Source organism: Pistacia vera, unplaced genomic scaffold, assembly GCF_008641045.1.
Source record: "Pistacia vera cultivar Batoury unplaced genomic scaffold, PisVer_v2 Contig179, whole genome shotgun sequence".
NCBI lineage: Eukaryota > Viridiplantae > Streptophyta > Magnoliopsida > Sapindales > Anacardiaceae > Pistacia > Pistacia vera.
In genome coordinates this window covers 1,045,720-1,064,528 of record NW_022195887.1, presented here as the reverse complement: position 1 = coordinate 1,064,528, position 18,809 = coordinate 1,045,720, and the positions used below count along the sequence as shown (strand labels likewise).

At 33.4% G+C, this 18,809-nt stretch overlaps 2 protein-coding genes across 2 annotated transcripts; one reads left to right on the top strand and one right to left on the bottom strand.

Annotated features, from left to right (window-relative positions):
* Positions 1 to 3,748: 3,748 nt before the first annotated feature.
* LOC116126346 (tubulin--tyrosine ligase-like protein 12) lies at positions 3,749 to 10,295 on the top strand. Its single transcript, XM_031412032.1, has 15 exons — positions 3,749 to 4,170; positions 4,418 to 4,681; positions 4,859 to 4,983; positions 5,080 to 5,296; positions 5,544 to 5,669; positions 5,776 to 6,032; positions 7,104 to 7,211; positions 7,478 to 7,619; positions 7,737 to 7,902; positions 8,279 to 8,436; positions 8,658 to 8,981; positions 9,150 to 9,224; positions 9,478 to 9,545; positions 9,641 to 9,800; positions 9,988 to 10,295. Exons 1-15 carry the CDS (start codon positions 3,892 to 3,894, stop codon positions 10,132 to 10,134), a joined length of 2,616 nt encoding a protein of 871 aa, XP_031267892.1. The 5' UTR covers positions 3,749 to 3,891; the 3' UTR covers positions 10,135 to 10,295.
* A 224-nt stretch (positions 10,296 to 10,519) lies between these two features.
* LOC116126347 (protein FIP1-like) lies at positions 10,520 to 18,284 on the bottom strand. Its single transcript, XM_031412033.1, is given in 15 exon segments — positions 10,520 to 10,877; positions 10,964 to 11,026; positions 11,633 to 11,725; positions 12,510 to 12,569; positions 12,939 to 13,001; positions 13,215 to 13,299; positions 13,721 to 13,781; positions 13,784 to 13,804; positions 14,847 to 14,920; positions 15,470 to 15,542; positions 15,782 to 15,848; positions 16,297 to 16,346; positions 17,690 to 17,798; positions 17,876 to 17,963; positions 18,209 to 18,284. Coding segments are annotated over 15 exon segments (1,065 nt in total). The 5' UTR covers positions 18,265 to 18,284; the 3' UTR covers positions 10,520 to 10,775.
* Positions 18,285 to 18,809: the final 525 nt, after the last annotated feature.

The window sequence follows — 18,809 nt, the reverse complement described above, 5'->3', positions numbered from 1 at the left end:
CCACGGCCATGGGTCAATGCCTTGATTGCGGTTTTGGATTTAGAAAAGTAACGTTTACCAGCCATTACAATTTGATTTGATTATGTTATTATCCTCTAAAATTTAGCTTCTCGATTATTTTAGGGGCAACATGTGTTTATAATTTATACTTTCATTTATGAATGTATGAAAATATTATCGGTAAGTTTTCAAGTTTTTATTGAGTTGACTTTTAAAATACTATTTTACTATCCAAATTTATATTATGGTGGCGAACAAAGAGCAAACTTGGTTCAAGTTGTTAGAGCTTTTAAAGAGGGGAGTCCAATAAGTCTTTTGGTTGTGGAATATTAGATTTTAGTGGTTAGAATTGATTAGAATTTGACTTGGGAGGGGCGGCTGTCAAATCTTAATCGCTCAATTGTCATGATTGGCAGGATTGGTAGGAGTAGAGTTTGAAAGGTTTTGGTGAGTAATGATCAGGTAAGAGAATGATGGTGGTGTGGGGTTGTAATGATGTCAAAATCAGAAACAAAATATAAATTTAGATTATAAAGTAGTATTTTAAAAGTCTGTTGGTGGAAAAGTGTCATTAAACCATTATTTGGGTGGGAAAAAGTCGTGTACTCGTTTTTATTAGAGTAAATGATGTCAAAACACAGGTATTTTAAAATGTATTTCTTATTTTCTTGTATGAATTGTCGGCCGAACGACTTACGCATACCCAAGATTTGTCGAAACAACAAGTTGGTACCCAAAAGGTTTTGAAACGACAAATAGGTACCTTCCGTCATGTTCTGTTAGTGATTTTCGTTTGATAATAGTAAAAAGACTAAAATGCCCTTGAAAGTTTAATATTTTAGTTTTTTATAAATTTAAAAATTTCTAAAAAACCCCCTCGGTTTGCTAATTTAACTAAATACCCAAATATATAAAATTTGTATAAAATAACAAAAATACCCCCGCCACCCGCAGTGCCAGATTCCGGCTACCACCGCTGGAATCTCGTCGAAAAATTGCGTTACGACACAGACCCATCGGATTTGTGTCGTAACACGTAGATCTGGCATTTTCCGTCAAGATCCGTGGCTGATCTGGCCGGAAAAGGCCAGATCTACGGCTAGATCTGGTCGTCGAGGCCAGAATCTTGCCAGAAAATTGTGTTACGACACAGACCCATCGGATCTGTGTCGTAACACAATTTTTCGGCCAGATTCTGGCGGTGGTGGCCGGAATCTGGCACTGCGGGTGACGGGGGTGTTTTTGTTATTTTATAAAATTTTTATATATTAGGGTATTTTGTCAAATTAGCAAACCTAGGGGGTTTTTTAGAAATTTTTAAATTTATAGAAAACTAAAATATTAAACTTTCAAAGGCATTTTAGTCTTTTCACTATTATCAAACCAAAATTACTAACAGAACATGACGGAAGGTACCTAGTTGTCGTTTCAAAACCTTTTGGGTACCAACTTATCGTTTCGATAAACCTTGGGTATGTGTAAGTCGCTCTCCCATGAGTTGTTTTATACAAAGGTTATATTATTTATACAACTCAAGAAAGAAATGCTAAGAAATAAGAAAATATACAAGCTATTAAAATGGAAATCAAATATAGTAAAATATAATATTGCCAATATCTTGTTGGTATGGAGATCAATATCTTTGATCATAATCCTTCCATAATATGGACTCGATTCTCTTTCATTCTTGATTGATAACTCACGCCAACACTCCCCCTCAAGTTGGTGCATGGATATCTCCAATGCCCAATTTGTCAAGTGAGTTGTAGAATATTTTACTGGGCATAGCCTTATCTGCCAATTAGTCTTCATACTTAACAAATAGAAACTGAATTATCCTCGCTTCCAGGTTCTCCTAGATGAGATGTCTATCCACTTCAACCTGTTTTGTGTGATAATGTTAAATTGGATTATAAGGAATGTCTATCTTTGCCTTCTTGTCCCAAAATAAATTCATTACTGACATAAGTGTGTAACCAATCTTTGTAAGTAACCCTTTTAACCAAAAGAGTTCATAAAGCCCTTTGGTCATTCCTCTGAATTCAACTTCTACTCGACATAGCACCACCTTTTGCTTCTTACTCCACCAAGTGACTAAGTTTCCTCCTACAAAGGTAAAATATCCTGATATGGATCTCCTTTCAGTAATACTTCCAACTCGATTTCCATCTATGTAACCATTAATATCCAGATGACTATTCCTTGAGAACATAAGCCCTTTTCCAGGAGCAGATTTCAAATAACGAAGAATTCAAACTACTGCATTCATATGATCTTCACCGGGGCAATGCATAAATTAAGTTACTACTCTAAGAGCATAAACAATATTTGGCCTTGTATGTGACAAATAAATTAGCTTTCGATCTAACTTTTGATATATTTCTTTATTAGTAGGTACCTGATATGGATACTCTCCCAGATTATGATTTTGAGCAACTTCAGCATGTTTACAGTTAAGCATTCTAGTTTCTAGCCATAAGTCTAAAACATACTTCCCTTGGATAGAAATATGTCTTGCTTATACCAAATAACCTAAATAAAGATAAATGATTATAATTATAAATAAAGATAAATGATACTAAAATAAATGAGTAAAGTTACGTTACTTGCAGAAATAATAAAATTTATATTGTAATCATTTATATAAATTTGTACGATCATAATTCTACATTATATTTTATTTAGGAGTTAAGCTACTTTAACTTAAAGTTTACAATACTAAACCATCAATTCATTGTAATTGAATGATTTAGAAGTTGTTGAGGTGGCACAAAAAATAATTATCTTTAATTTCTTTCTCTTTAAGTTAGATTGACTGCAATTAATTCATATAGTTAATAATAAATATTTCAATCTATGTCAAAATTTTAAATTATTCAACACTTTTATTTTCCATAAGAAAGTTGTATGAAAAAATTGTTCTGTGCTACTTTTGTGATAGGGGTGAAACCAAAAATTAATTTTGAGATGGGCTAAATTAGATAAAAAAAAATTAAAAAAACAAATCAATTTGGTTTATGTGAGAATTTTTATATTTATTTTGTATGTAATCTCCTTTTATTTATTTAATTTGTTTTTACTTTAAAGTTATCTAATCAAATGAAAATATATCAAATTGTATGATAGAATTTATATAAAAAGTTTATACATAAAAAATATTATTCGATATAAGATTAGGGTTAAGTTCACTTTTGACATGATAAAAAGATCTAACACATTGATTACTATAAGATTATATTTGTCAAGATTAAAAGTCATTTAAGTTCTCTGTTACTTCAAAATTAAGCTAAAAACTTTGTTGATATCTTGTTGTAATTTAAATTTTTAAGACAAAGATTATATAAAATTTATTAACTAAAAACAGTTTTAGTGATTTCGTATATTGAAATAATTATTTAAATATGTTTATACAGCTTGTTTCATAAATTAAACAAAATAGATCATAAATATATATCAGTCATCCTTAAAATTTCAAACATATTTTCTTTCATATCAATCATCCTTAAAACATTTTCGCGCATAGTCGCATAGATCAGTTTAAAAAGAGAAAAAAAAAATTCTTTAGAGGAAAGTTTTAATCACATTATTTCATGTATTTGTGAAATAAAATCCGTTACATATTTATTCACGACAAATCTTAATCATAATATCCCTTATTAACAGCTTAAAAACAAATTATACGATGGAAAAAGACTCAAATATTAAAAATTAAAAATTTAAATATCATTTTAAATCTACAGGTATAACAAATAAAGCCGACGAAGTCTCGAACTCTCACAAGCAGAAACACGCCCGCCACCGTCGAAACCTACAAGAGTTCGCTCTATCACTCACTCATCCACTCATTTTCTGAAACAGCTAAAGCAAAAGAAAAAATAATCGAACAAACTAATGTCAAGTAGCAGTAACAGAATCAAAAACTATGAGGACTTCGTCAAAGTCCATGGTCTGCTATTGGCAGCCTCCGGCCTCCCTCAGTCACTACACCTTCAGCTCTTCCAGAAACTCACCACTGAGACTTTCGACGGCGGGGCTTTCTTTCAAATCGAGCCTTGCGGGGACGGACGCCAGCGGCGGCTCCTCCTCACCTCCGACTTCATGCCTAAACAGTCCAACGTTTTTCTGGTCGACCACGCCTGGACTTTTCGTCTCTCTGATGCTTATAAACAGGTCTCTTGTACCAACTTATTGTAAAAATAAGCGTGCCGTGTTTTGGTCCTAAGTGAAATGTATGAAATTTGACCTGAAATGTGACGTTTCTTCTTTTTATATCATTTTAATTTGATTATTGTTTATGTTTATTAATTAATGAAGTGCTTAAAATGTGTAACTTAAAGTTAATTTTTCTTTCTAAACTAGTGTTTTGTCTCTATTGGATTAAATGCACTGAGAATTGGTAATCTTCGAGCTGTTGCAGCTGCAGGAGGTTCCAGGGCTTGCTCAAAGGATGGCTTCTTTGATGTGTGTTGATATTGGTGTTGCTTCAGATTCTGAAGACATGGACCTTGTAAATGGTGTTTCGCATCAGAATGGTGTCGTATCAAATGTTGAGGAGGTATTGCAGAGTGAAATTCGCAGTGCAAGAGAAAAAGATGACGGCAATGTAAAGTGGTTGGAACTCGAGGAGCTTAACATTGATGATGACATGTTGCTGTCTCTCAATTTGTCTAGTAAATTTCCGGTTTGTAATTTAATCATTCTTATAAGTATATCTTTTATATTATATATGAAATATGGCTTTGTGTTTACACTAATCATATAGGAAGGATGCCGATAGTTTATTGCTAGTTTAGACATTCAGGCTTAGCTTTGCTTATCTCCTGAAGCTGACTATATGCCATGCTCCTTACTGTATTAGGATTTACAAGCTCTTAGCCTTTGCGGAAACAAGCTTGAGAATGTGGAAATTGTTGTGCAAGAAGTTATCAAGTTCAAAAACCTAAGGGCTTTGTGGCTGAATAACAATCTTGTTCTTGAAAAATGGTATGATAGCTTATACAATGATAATTTAATTAATATCTTTTAAAGTTACCGTTGGTGGCTATCCATTAAGAAATAACTCAACCATTTCAATTTCAGTGATCAGCAAATGGAAGAAGTGATCATACAACGATGCACTGGACTAGAAATTTTCAACTCACGTTTCACTAGTAAGTTTGGCGAGTGGGCGTTGGGCTTTTGTGGAGAGGTTTATGTGAAGGATAATCCAAGCAGTCTCCATCAAAGTGACCATCCCTTGCAAAGTGTGACCTCACTTGACCTTTCAGATAGATGTATTCACAATCTGATCAATAAGGTGTTAACATTTTCTCTGTTTGCTTCCTCTTTTTTAATCTGTTCTTCATTCGCTTCTTAATTGTAATTTGTAATGCATGCTAGATATTATCATATTCCAAACTAGTTAGTTAGTAAAGATCAATAAATCTGGTATTCTATCCACTTAGTTGTAAAAGTTTGTTAGAATTAATGTGTTTTGTTACAGACAATCAATTAATCCTGTAGGGAGTTCATTTCTGATGCTCAATAGTTCTGCCTTCATTCAGGCATTTTCACCTGCTGAGATACCATCTCTTTCGCATTTGCATATTCGAGGAAATTCATTGGAGCAGAATTCCGTTTGTGAATTATTGGAACTCTTGAAGGGATTTCCCAGCTTGCAGTCTTTGGAGGTATTCATTTTAGAATTAATAATTTCAATTTTACAGCATAGACACTGATTATTATAAACCTTGAATCAAGGAATATTTCAGTTATTTAGACTTAACCATTTTGCAGGTTGATATACGTGGTCCTCTTGGAGAAAGTGCCATAGAAATTCTTAAATCTCTTCCAACTCTTTCTGTATTAAATGGAGTCAGTGCTTCTAAAATTTTAGAAGATGGAAAACATGTGATTGATTCAATGCTTCAACCACGTCTTCCCGAATGGACAACGGACCATCCTCTCACTGATCGTGTTCTTAGTGCAATGTGGTTATATTTAATGACATATAGACTTGCTGATGAGGAAAAGATAGATGAAACATCTGTATGGTATGCATTTTTGTGTTGATTTAATTCTGGCTTTACTTCTTTTATCCTAGTTAACTTGCTGATTGGCTCTGAGCTATATAAGTTCTCTACTCATGATTTTGTAAGTTGTTGTCCTGCACGGTCATCCTTTGTAATTTATTCTCATGGGTGTATAAGTACTGACTTAGTTTTGGACAAAGAATTCTAAAGATGTATTAGCTTTGGTTAATTTGTGCTCTCATTATTTTTGTTTAATGGATGTTTGCAAATCTGATTTTTGCCTTTGTTTATAAAGTTGGAGAAGCAGTGTTGCCTGGCAAGTATATCTGAATGTTTTGTATTGACTAAATGCTATCTGCAAGGATGTGGAGAGTTCTGTGTGAACTTTGTTACTTGAAATGAATATATATATCCATCCTTAAATGTCTTGTCAATAAACATATTAACTCGTAGACCAGGTGTGGGAAGTCATAGGAAGGTGAAACAATTTTGGTAAGTTACGAAATACTGCTCATGTAAAAAGTATTTTGAATCCATTCTTTAAACAGGATTAATATACATAGGTTTTACTTATTGAAAACTAAAAAAAAAAAAAGTTATAAGAAAAGGTTTAATGACTAAATTCATTCATTTGAACTAATTGCTTTCAGTTGGTGAACCGACTCAAGTCATGGTATTCAGTGGTATATGTGTTGGGTGTATTTATGCCTAGTTCTTGGATTCATCTAAATCTCAGATCCTATATTCCTATGATAGTGGTATCAATGGTATGTCCCAATGTTTAATTTTCTGATTTAGTGCAAAGAAATGTAGTCAGTGTAACATGGTAGATCTAGAAACATGGCAAATAAACATGATTTTAGTTTTGTTTCTCTCACTCTCTCTCTTCCCTGCTTAGTGTTTATATGCCCAGCAGTGGGTGTGTCAGTGTTTTCATTCTCATTTCAATAGTGTCATTTGATATTACTTTACTCAGTTTCTGTTATTGACCTCCCCAAGAAATGAAATTACTGCCTTGAAAAATCTAACTCATAGCTATTACGTGGATGGTCATTTCTTTCTGTATATATGACAGTGCTTTGCTGTCTGCAGGTATTTTATGGATGAATTAGGTTCAGCTTTGCGGCATAGTGATAAACCAAATTTCAGGGTGGCCCCCTTTCTTTTTATGCCAGAAGGGAAACTGGTGTCAGCTATCAGGTTTTATGTTTTACCTTTCTTCCTTTACTTTTGCTTCATCATAGAGCAGTTCTTCTTGTCTTTTCTTGTACCTTGTATTTTTTTGTAATTGATGTCTGCGGTATAATTATGATTGAATTCATTATGTTCTTTTAAATAATTTTTGTGCTCTTGTTTGTTTGTAATTCTAATTAGATAAAATGTATTCCTTATGTTCTTGGTCTAATGACAACTTAAGGACACTTCCTGTGAAGTCATAAAATGAATGAATCTTTTTTCTTTTTCAGCTATACTATATTATGGCCCATCCAGAATGTTTACAAAGGTGATGAGTGTACTCGTGATTTCCTATTTGGTATTGGGGAGGACAAACAGCGTTCTGCCAGGCTTACGGCTTGGTTCCATACACCACAGAATTATTTTATTCAAGTATTATCTCTTATACTAGACTCACTGCTATTTTTCACTTAAATGCGACTCACTGCTATTTTTCACTTAAACTGCGACTCACTGCTGATTGGTATTAACTCATGTTGAATCCTGCAGGAGTATGAGAAACACTGCAAGAAATTGCATATGAAAAATTTAACCTATCTGCCTACCAAGTCTTCTACAACGGAACGTTTATGCTGTGGTGATGGATGTGCATTACGTGTTTACACTGACATACCTCAAGTTGAAGAATATTTGACACGTCCAGAATTCATAATCAGTATGTATTGTCGTCCATTATAGGAAGGAATTCCTATATTTTATGACTGATGTGATCTATTTATTTTCTTTTTACTGTCTTTGACTGAATATAATGCACCCTATGCATTTATTGCCTAATAAATGAGAGCATTCATATTATATCATCAAGGATCTTACAGTATCCAGACAGATTTATTTGCTAGGTTCATGAAAATTATTTGGATATAAATCTCCTTGATTGATTTATTGCATCTAACTTAGAATATTTTCTTTTGGTTGGTGTTGGTGTTGGCTGGAAAAGATTCTTAAGATTTCTGATTTGATTCTTTTGATTCTGTATTTGATATAAACCCTATGCCATCACTGTTCTGATAATCCCTTTTACCACCTAACAGCGACAGAGCCAAAGGATGCAGATATTATATGGACAAGTATGCAGGTGGATGAGGACATGAAAAGAGCTACTGGAATAACAGATCAGCAATACATAAACCAGTTTCCTTTCGAGTCTTGTCTTGTGATGAAACATCATTTGGCAGAGACTGTTCAGCAGGTTCAATTAGCAAACTCTCTTTTATTGTTATTGCTTGCCTTATGAATCTCTTGGATGGATAGATATGTTGTTTCCTGCCAAGTAAAAAATTATGCAATTCTTTTCCAGTAGTCATATGTATACCTACTTAGGGATAAAATGCCCAGTATACCAAAATGGAAATTAGCACTTGCAATAACTTTTAAGAGTTGATATTAACTTCAACTTATCCATTCCAACAGGCGCATGGGTCTCCTGAATGGTTGCAGCCTACTTACAATCTGGAAACACATCTATCTCAACTTATTGGTGACTATCATGTACGGAAAAGAGATGGACATAACAATCTATGGATCTTAAAACCTTGGAACATGGCACGGACTATTGATACGACTGTTACTGATGATTTATCAGCTATTATTCGTCTCATGGAAACTGGTCCAAAAATTTGCCAGAAATATATTGAGCACCCAGCGTTGTTCCAAGGAAGGAAGTTTGATCTTCGTTACATAGTGCTGGTTCGCAGTATGGACCCTCTAGAAATATTCCTTGCAGATGTTTTCTGGGTATGCAGATTTTTTTCTGGTATTTTGCCGAAATGATAATTTGGTGTGAATGCAGTTTCTTTTTGCTGATAATAGAAGAGGCATTTTTTACTGTTTTCTGCTTTCTAGATGCCTATATTCAACTTTTTACCCTTTTTTTTATTATTATTATTTCTCTTATATTTTCAGGTTAGATTGGCAAATAATCCCTATACTTTAGACAGACACAGTTTCTTTGAGTATGAGACGCACTTTACAGTTATGGTATGTTTAAACATCGTCTTATAGCACAACTACTGCATTTAATCTTCTGAGTGATCAAGCATAAATGGGCACTCTCCATGGGGTATTTTTATTTATTTTTTTGTAGGAAACATAGAAATGTATATTAATGACCAGAAATCCACTCTCCATGGTGTATTAAACTCAATTAAGATAAAAGAGAGTCTGATGTTTATTGGACATTATTTTTTGCTCATAATTCCTACACTGTTAAATTACTTTTTGTGGTTTTCAGAATTACGGTAGGAAATTTAGTCACATGAACACACCCGAGTTCATGAGGGAGTTTGAATGGGAACACCAAGGTATCAGGACTTTGTTAATGTTTGGTTATTCTGCTTGCCTATTCTTCGTAGAAATTCTTGAGTTCTCTTAATGCTATAATCCATGCTTGCTGCGGTTAAATGGTTAGATATTCATCAGAAAGTAAAGAATATGATCAGATCTGTGTTCGAAGCAGCTGCTGTTACACATCCAGAGATGCAGTGTTCAAAGTCTAGAGCCATATATGGTGTGGATGTAATGCTCGATAACTCTTTTCAACCAAAGTTATTGGAGGTTTGTAACTTGAGCAATATTTCCCTTGCTTGATGCCTGCTTTTTTAGTATTAAAAAAATTAGGATACAATTTGAACTTAGGCATTTTTCGTATCCTTACTAAATATTTTGCAAATAAAGAATAAAAATCAGTAAATGTAATAAACATTATGGGTATTGATACGGTATGTTGGGTGGTTTGATGTAGGTAACTTATTGTCCAGACTGTATGAGAGCATGCAAATATGATACAGAAGCTGTAGTTACAGGGGAAGTGGTTAAAGGTGGTGACTTCTTCAATTATGTCTTTGGTTGTCTTTTTCTTAATGAAACTGCTCATGTAAGTCCAATATAATTTAGCTGTAGGGGTACACTCATTTATAAGTATTGAGATGTACAATTGGGAATCATTTGTCATATATTTTGGGCTTATTCGTCATTAATGTTTCTTTTCTGGAAGATTTTGTATTGTTGGGTTGCGGTTGTAAAAGTTCATCGGTTTTTCTTGTTGAGTAATCGTATCTATCACTGTCTAGTGCTTTTTCTGTTTTTCATGTTTTCCAGTGGGAATGGCTTTGAATTTTGTGTTGTTTGAGACTTTGAGTTTGAACTAATAATTTCGATTTTTAAAAATCAGTTAGCTATGCTTAGATTTATAACAATTTTCATAAAATTAATTAAAAAATTATACTCAAGAGGTAAATTTTATTAGCAATTCAGGCATGACACGACAAACTCACTAGAACAAGTTTGAAATAGATAGCAAGAAAAATTTGGAAGGAATCAGTATGCAGGCCGAACAGAATTTACAGTAAATACCATACCACCGACGAAAAAGCTACCTCGTGAACCATATGTACATCATTTCTAGTTTTGCATTGGTGGGAACGGGATGGCAAGCTTTCTTTAATAACTACATTTTCTTAAGAAAATTGTCACGCTCTGAAGAAATCATCATAAACATTTCTCTATAAAAGGAGTAAATAAGGTTCTGACCTACTCGTTAGATTCTGCTGGTACACTTTGATTTCTCAATGTCGAAATCTTCTTCTGCAATTCGAGATTTGACATCCGCTCCACCTCCAATGCACGCTCAAGCTTTTTCACAAATCAAATATGTTGTTGCTTTAGAAAAACCAGAACTTGAACGATCATTAACAGATTATAAACATAAACAATAGTACCTTAGCTGCTCGTGTGCTCCATTCTCCTAAAATCGCTCTCAGCCTTTCATTCTCTTCCACATACTGTTCAGGGTTTCATAAAATAAGTGAATACAAGCATGACTGAGACAATCCCATTTCAAAGATTCTCCACGAAATAAATTCAAATCATGAAACACATCATCTAGTTCCTTGGCCTTCAACAGTTTAAAGAAACTACCATCCTAATTTTCAGCCAAAAAGAAATGAGTTTCTCCATTTTGAGCTCGAGCTCGAGAGGAGCTAATTTCGTACCATATCAGGTTAAGAAGATCTATTACCAAGGGTAAAAGTAGATTGGCTTAGCTCAAGCAAACCAAATAGAGAGGTCTATGCTGAAGGTATCCTACTACTTTATTTGTTGGCTATGCCGCAATGGGATGTTCAATGGAATGATCTGTGCAAGGTTTATTATGGAAACAATTTAAGAAATCTTAAGTATTTGATGGATAAAAATGGTCTCCATGTCTGAAGGGAAAGCTTCTTATATCAACTATTGTTCATTGTTGTTCATTGTATCTTATCTTTTCTAGGCTAAGTAGTAAACCATTTTCAATTAGCAACATTAACACCTACTACAACTAGGATTGTAAGAAAAATAGTGTGTAGTATTTTAGATTAGATGTGTCACAGAAACACCATAGGAAATACCTGATTGTTGGTATTCCGAACTCGCTGCACCTCTAATTCCCTCTCAGCTATCAGAGATCGAGCAAGCCTTAATTCAGATTGCTGCTGATTCACCTGCAATGTAAAAAATGTCAACAACTTCCGAAGATTTTATAATCAAAATTTCAGAGTTCAGAAGTGTGAATTAGATGACATCAAATGCCAAATTTCAAATGCATGCAGAAAGCAGAAAATTGTCTAGGTTCCAGGGACAAGAGTTGGGATAACTTCCGGGGCCTTCAACTGATAGATTATATCATATATGAGCACCATCAGAAGAATTTTACAAAATTATTGACACCTGCGCACCTATTTCATGACCATATGTCAAAGTCCACTTTCCACTTCACTAATAATGAGATTGCATGAAAAAGTTCAGCAGTTCATTTTTATCTCATTCATGTTTTACCAAAAGAAAAACTATTATTTCATCTTCCAGCCCCACTGTCTTTCACATGTTCGTGCAACAGCATGGGATTATTGTGCAAGAGTGTTTTTCCTCGTAAATTTGTTCTTATCAAGATTTCTTCTTGTACTTAGCAACCTTGAAATACTCACGTTAGCCCATGGAGTGACACTTTACTATAAAGAGTAGGCACTCAATAAACCCTAGATAATAAACCTACTAAGAGCTATGAACGAGGAGCCTACATATAAAAAAAAAAAAAACAAAAAAAAAAAAAACAGAAAGGCAGACAGGAAGACACGCAAGAACTATCAGCATATGAAAGCAATGTTGTTCAGAAGTATCTCTTCTACATTTTGGTGTGGAATTAAAATAAATATAATTACATTTCTATTATTTTCTTATGTTGCAACAAGTACAATCCATTGCAATATAGTACTAAATAACCATTACCTCAGCAGAAAGTGTCCGTAATTCCTGATCACGAGCTGCTAACAAATGTGCAAGATCAACCTGGAAAAAGAGCCACTCGTAACCTTTCTGTGCTCATTCATATCAAAATATTCTAATATTACAAACAAAATCTTTATCGTTTTAAAGTTCATGATCCAATATGAAGAAATGCAAAAGAGATAGCTTCCCTGCAAACTTCAGAATCAGATAATGCAATTGTTGCCACAAAGATTTGAAACAATTTGAACAATTAAAAATTTCTTAAAGTTGAACCTGCTGAATCGTAAAAGATTATAATTGTTGAGGGTAATTTGAGGCATGCTATAGTTAGGTATTTTCATTTTTATCACCTCAGTAGATGCGGATCGCTTCCTATTCAACATTTTTCAACAAATAAATGAAGATTAGTCCAGTTACAATGATTATCACCTGAGGTGTGCTTCCATCATCAGTCCGTTCATATTTGCTTAAGCACTCTTGCAACCGAAGGATCTGCATTAAACATGTGTTATTTGGATTTTTCTACATAAATATAGATATTTGTCATAGTAATATCAAGGAATGAACTGATTATGCAAATTAGTGCATCTTATTGCACACATGTTACAGTGACAAAGCCAACTGGCTTGAGTCAAGAACCATAAGGAATTGTGGATTATAAAATGGTGTGAGATACAACCATTACCAATGATATGAATAATATACCTCCTCACTCAAAAAATGAAGGTTCTCACGTTGATATTGCAACAAAGCCATATGCTGATCAGATAGTCGACCACCATCATGATACCTGTTGAACCAAAAAATTGTCAGTGTAGCATTATGTATTGCATAAGAAAAATGTTATCTTACAAAGACACCATACAGAGAGGGCTACGAGTGACATCATCCAGAACAAAAAAAACAAGAAAAAACAGAAAAAGAGAGAGAAAGAGAGAGGAGAGAGAGAAAAACATGAAAATCAAGGGTGGGGATTGTCTGTATGCCCTTTGTATGTGTCTTTGTAAAACTAGCATTGCTCATTGCATTAAATATATTTTGGTGCCTCAAGTTAACCACACATTGCATTTGAGAATAGTATACAGCAAAAAATCTCACTATTAAGAGGGAAAAAAAAATGGTGATGCATGATAATTATTTTTAACATGAAATCGTTTTCTCCATACGGCTAGAAATATAGAATGTTGGCTTTAAAAAGTTTTTATGAGTACCTCAAACCTTCCAAAGAACTGATGGTTGAAGGAGAATATAATGAATTCAAAACATCAGGCGAGAATTCAATGAATTATATGATGGACATAACCGCAGGCACCAAGACATACACATTAAGTGCTGCAGAAAAAATTATAGTGGAACATTATTCTCCAATAGCATGTTAATTTTAAGCTAAAATTATGCATATAGATGCTGGATAAAGCTCAGATGGACAATGCATCAACAATTAAACATCTATAATGGAGCAAGGTAATCCTAAAAAACAAAAAGAAAGAGCAGCTGTATTGGTGTTACATTGCAAGATGTTTATATTTCGGCAGCACAAAAGGATCCCTTGTGCAAAAACATACAAGAAATCATCTCTTTCAAAGTGCATGATCCTTTATTTTTAAAGCTCTGTGGTCCACAAACACAAGAACTTCCAGAAATTATAAAATTCACTTGATCTTCAAAGATAATCAACCATAAAAGTGGTCCAGTATTGACAAAATTCCCAGGAAATGAAATCAAGAAATCAGGGGAAATTCACAAACCTGTCATGGGTCTTTGGGAAAAACTAGAGATGAACAGAGACCTATTAACTCTAATGTTAGAGAACCATTAGACCCCATTTTTTTTTTTTTTTTTCTAAAATAGACGTTAGAAAGTCAAACAGAGCAATCAACCACATTTATGGAGACTAGAGAAATTATTATGTGCAGTGGCCTCCAACCTTGGATATTAACATGGGTCTCACAAGTGGAAATCCACCAACCAAGATGGAGGTTAGAAAGAGGAGAACCGATGACATACATCCTACTCAACCACAGCCATTCCAACACTCAAAAAAAAAAAAAAAATAAATAAATCTTCAAGCCTACACCAAAACTATCTGAAAAATAATCAGAATGCAGAAAAACATTGAAGTCTTAAGATAAGTAACTTAAAACTTCTTCAGTAGTTAGACCAAATTAAAAGATTACCAAAGGAGATAAAGTGTGATTGCGCAAAAGCCGGAGGAAAACCATGCTTGTCTTATTTGCCTTAAAAGAATATTATGAAGAAGATAACCACATACAATTAATTAAAATTATGTTTCTGGTTCATTCATCACCATGAATTTCACCAATTAAACTCAAATTTACACGTACAAAAACTCACCAATATAGACACTCATAAAAGAAGCAGCACATATTGCTTCGATCAACATAATAATCCTGCAGATAAAATGAGTACACTGAGATATAGTCAACAATACATTAGTTTCACAAAGAAACAACTGTATTCCAATGAGCACCCAGAAAAGGCAGAACCCAGTATCTTTTAATTTTGATTTAGCCCACAAGGAATATATACAGCATACTGAAACTGATGTTACTACAATCAGCAGTATTCAATGTTACAACCAGTTTTTAATAACGCTACTGAGCAATGGAAAACAGAATCCAGGATATGGAAGATTATACATCTATCCTAGAAAGAAAAAGAAAATCATAGGGATGTTTCCTGAATTGCACCTACTCTTTCCCTTTCTGATGAACTTTCAGAAGATTTCGATTTAGAGCAAAAACAAAATTATATAATGATATGAAATAGCATATGGTAACCTATATTTCAACTATATGGCTCAGATTTCATTCACAAGTGTTTGCTAAACATAAAGAAGAAACAGAAGACAGAAAGAAATGTTAAACACACACACACACACACACAAAAATAAAAAAAAGTTCAAGATGCTTAAGATTCTAGTCAGGTGAGATGAGTACCTCAGTACTGTAGAGATAGAAAGAATACTGATGTGGGGTTTCCAAACCATGACAAGTAGCATTGCAGCAGTTCCTAGCATGGATAAAAAATATTTAATACAACAGCAATAACATTTATAATTTCAAAGATAAAGAACTGCATTCGAAATACATCGACCTGCAATTGAGCTGTAAAAAAAATTATATATATACTAAACACAGGTGATATTGTTATTTTCTTTTTCAGATATCATTTACAGTAGCAAAAGCTTTTTAAGCAGAATATACATTTAGGTCAACAAGAAAAAAAGAAACAAACTAACAAATACATACCATATGCAGTAATGGCAAACGGTAGGCGAACAATATGTTTCAACTTCTGACTGAAACTATAATAACCCTGCAAAAACAGATTTTCATTTAAAGAGCTGCAAATTACATAATGTCACCTATCAACACAGAAATACCGCTGGACCTTTCCAGCCAGATTTCTATGACAAGTTCATGACTCCATCTCGAAAGGGGAATTTTTTGATTGGGCACAGATTTACATAAGATAATGTTCTTGTGGTCTAAAGAACACTATTTTTACCAATAGAATTTAAGCCTCAGCACAAAGAGCATTTCATGTTAAATAACAGCAGACGGTAGTTATTCTAATAAGATAAGGCCTAGGTATCCAGGAGAAACCAATCTCAGGGAAATTCTAAAAGATCTCCTGCACTAGAAGAAACAAAAATTCAGTCTCTTCTAATGTGTTTGTGCAGCAACGGAGGGAGAGAGAGAGAGAGAGAGAGAGAAACACTCAGATAAATAAAAATTTAAAGAAGTAAATCGATCAATTTTACCTGTAAGCGTATTTTCTGCACTTGATAAACGAAATACTGTTGAAATATGCCTGAGACAGAGAAACAATAAAAGTTAACCAGAATAAATCTCCTAAAATAGCAGCATGGCATGATATCCATCTAAGATACAATAGCACATAGATGTGAGCACATGATGTGAAACTAAGCCCAGACCAGCTGGCAGTTAATCAACAAACGAATAATGATCATGATAGAAGTATATATATTCTAAGTTCTCAAAAGTTCAATTGTACAAACTAGATTATTGGAAGATATGCTGCCTCTAGCACACTTCACATGTACCGAGGTTATCACATTGATCAGACAATTAGTCTAAATCCCATAATAGGATTTTAATACATTTTAAAGTTCATGATTTATTTTCTACATGTGAATAATTAACTCCACACTTTTACTTTTTGGTTACATTTTTGGGATATGAAGGATCAATCCAAGCATTATGTGATCAAATACTCTCCTTCTCTCCCTCCAAAAAGAACACACAATCAGGAAATTACTTTTGATGGCCAAAGATGATGACAATGATGAGTTACAGATGCACAGCATGCGCTTTAACTCTCTATTCTCCATCATTCCACAAGAATAATTCAAGAAGTCCGGACTTCAAAAATTTTATTGTCCATCCCAGGCTAACAAACTAATTTAGACCAAAAGAATGACTTAAGGTGACGAATATATGAAGGTTTTGTAATTTAAATTCACAGACAAGGTGAAAGTGGTATGTAAAATCCTGAAAAGTAGACTCCAGCATATATAAGTGTATAAAATGGTACATTGTAATATTGATTTCATAGAGATAATCACATAATATAATTTGAAAGATCAAAACAATTTTGCTAACAATTAAATAATAATAAGCGTTACGAATTCGCCAAACTCAACAATATTTTAGATATTGGCTCAATTTCATAATGTCATCCTCTTTGGTTCATCTAATAGATGAACCACTCTATTTAAAATGTGAAAATTACTTCGCAAAGATTTTGTCTTCCCTTTTTTGAATTAGAGAAAGAAACAATTCACAATAATGTTCACAAATGAAGAAAACATAATCAAGCTACTGCAACTCCACCTCTAATTCCTTTTCTTCTAAATCAATTTTTTATTATTATTATTCTTTTAATTCAAGATAGCCAGACTCCAAACATGGAAATTCTAATGCCTCATGATAACTTGACTACACCAAGTGCAGGCACTTCATCTTCTGAATCATAGTATAACATAGGACAGTGTTTCAAAAATCATGCGATAAATTCATAAGAGGCAGATGTTATATCCGAACAATTCTAATTTGAACAATGCATTCATTGGAAATGCGGATCCATATTTTACAAAAGTCTACATTCAATTAAGAAAAGCTATAGTGAAAAACCTGTGACTACCAAAAGAATAACATCACAACTGCAAAGCAATGGCGGGATCAAACTCTTTATAGGATGAAATATCCATGGAGCTCCTGCAGCCAAAACACCGTAACCTGCCTAAAGTCAAAGAACAATCAGAGCTTAACCCCTTTTTTTCAACAATAAAAATAACATGAGTATGAAGTTCAACTTACCAATACGAAAACGTAAACAATACTCCCAAAAAGACTCCTAGATTTCCGGTGACCAAACAAAGGAGCTTCATGTAGTATATCCAAAAACCTAGAGTACAATAATAGTAAATTCAAACACCAAAATCATTTTGGTATAGATTGTGCAGAAGTAAAGCATGAAATGAAACAATTCAACTACTTAAGCAGAATAATTAAACAATTAAAATAGAAACAGCCAGTGATCAACAACGAAACTCAACCAAAACATAATTCAACGCATTAATGAGGAAAAGCAGGCGAAGATTATGAATTTTAAGAGAATGTGTGAAGCAAACTGCACGATCGGAAACTTACATAGCATTATCTTCAGGAGAAGTCGGAGTCGAGGAAGCGTGTCTCTCCGTTGACATCTTCTAAGCCTATTTCGTTTTTCGTCAATTTCTTTTTGTGAATTGCTTTGGATTGAAGATTTGGAATGAGATGGAGACAGGAGAGACAGTTTAATTGCAGAGCCCGTCGTTAACCTGTTAATTAACATGAAAATATACAGTAGAACCTTGCCCACAAAAATATATTATATTTACGTAAATCCAATTAAAATAAAAATAAATTTTATAATGTAATAAGTTTTAATTTTTCTAGGTCTCGTCTTAAGAAATTTACCTCTTTATAGTAATAATTATATGTATATCACAAAAAAACATAAGTTATGTTATATTAAATGTTTAAGATGAAATAAAATATTTATCTAAAGTTGTTTAGAACAGTAATTTATAATTTAGAGTTTTTACCACAACTTTTATAAGTCACCAACATGGACACCTTTTCGTTGAAGTGAAAATATTTCTAGCTTCTCAAATATGTTTATAGTTTCTTAACATAAATTTTTTGGTATTTTCGTACTATCATCCTCAAAATTATTTATTTCCCCTTCTTGTCTAATTCTAATAATTAT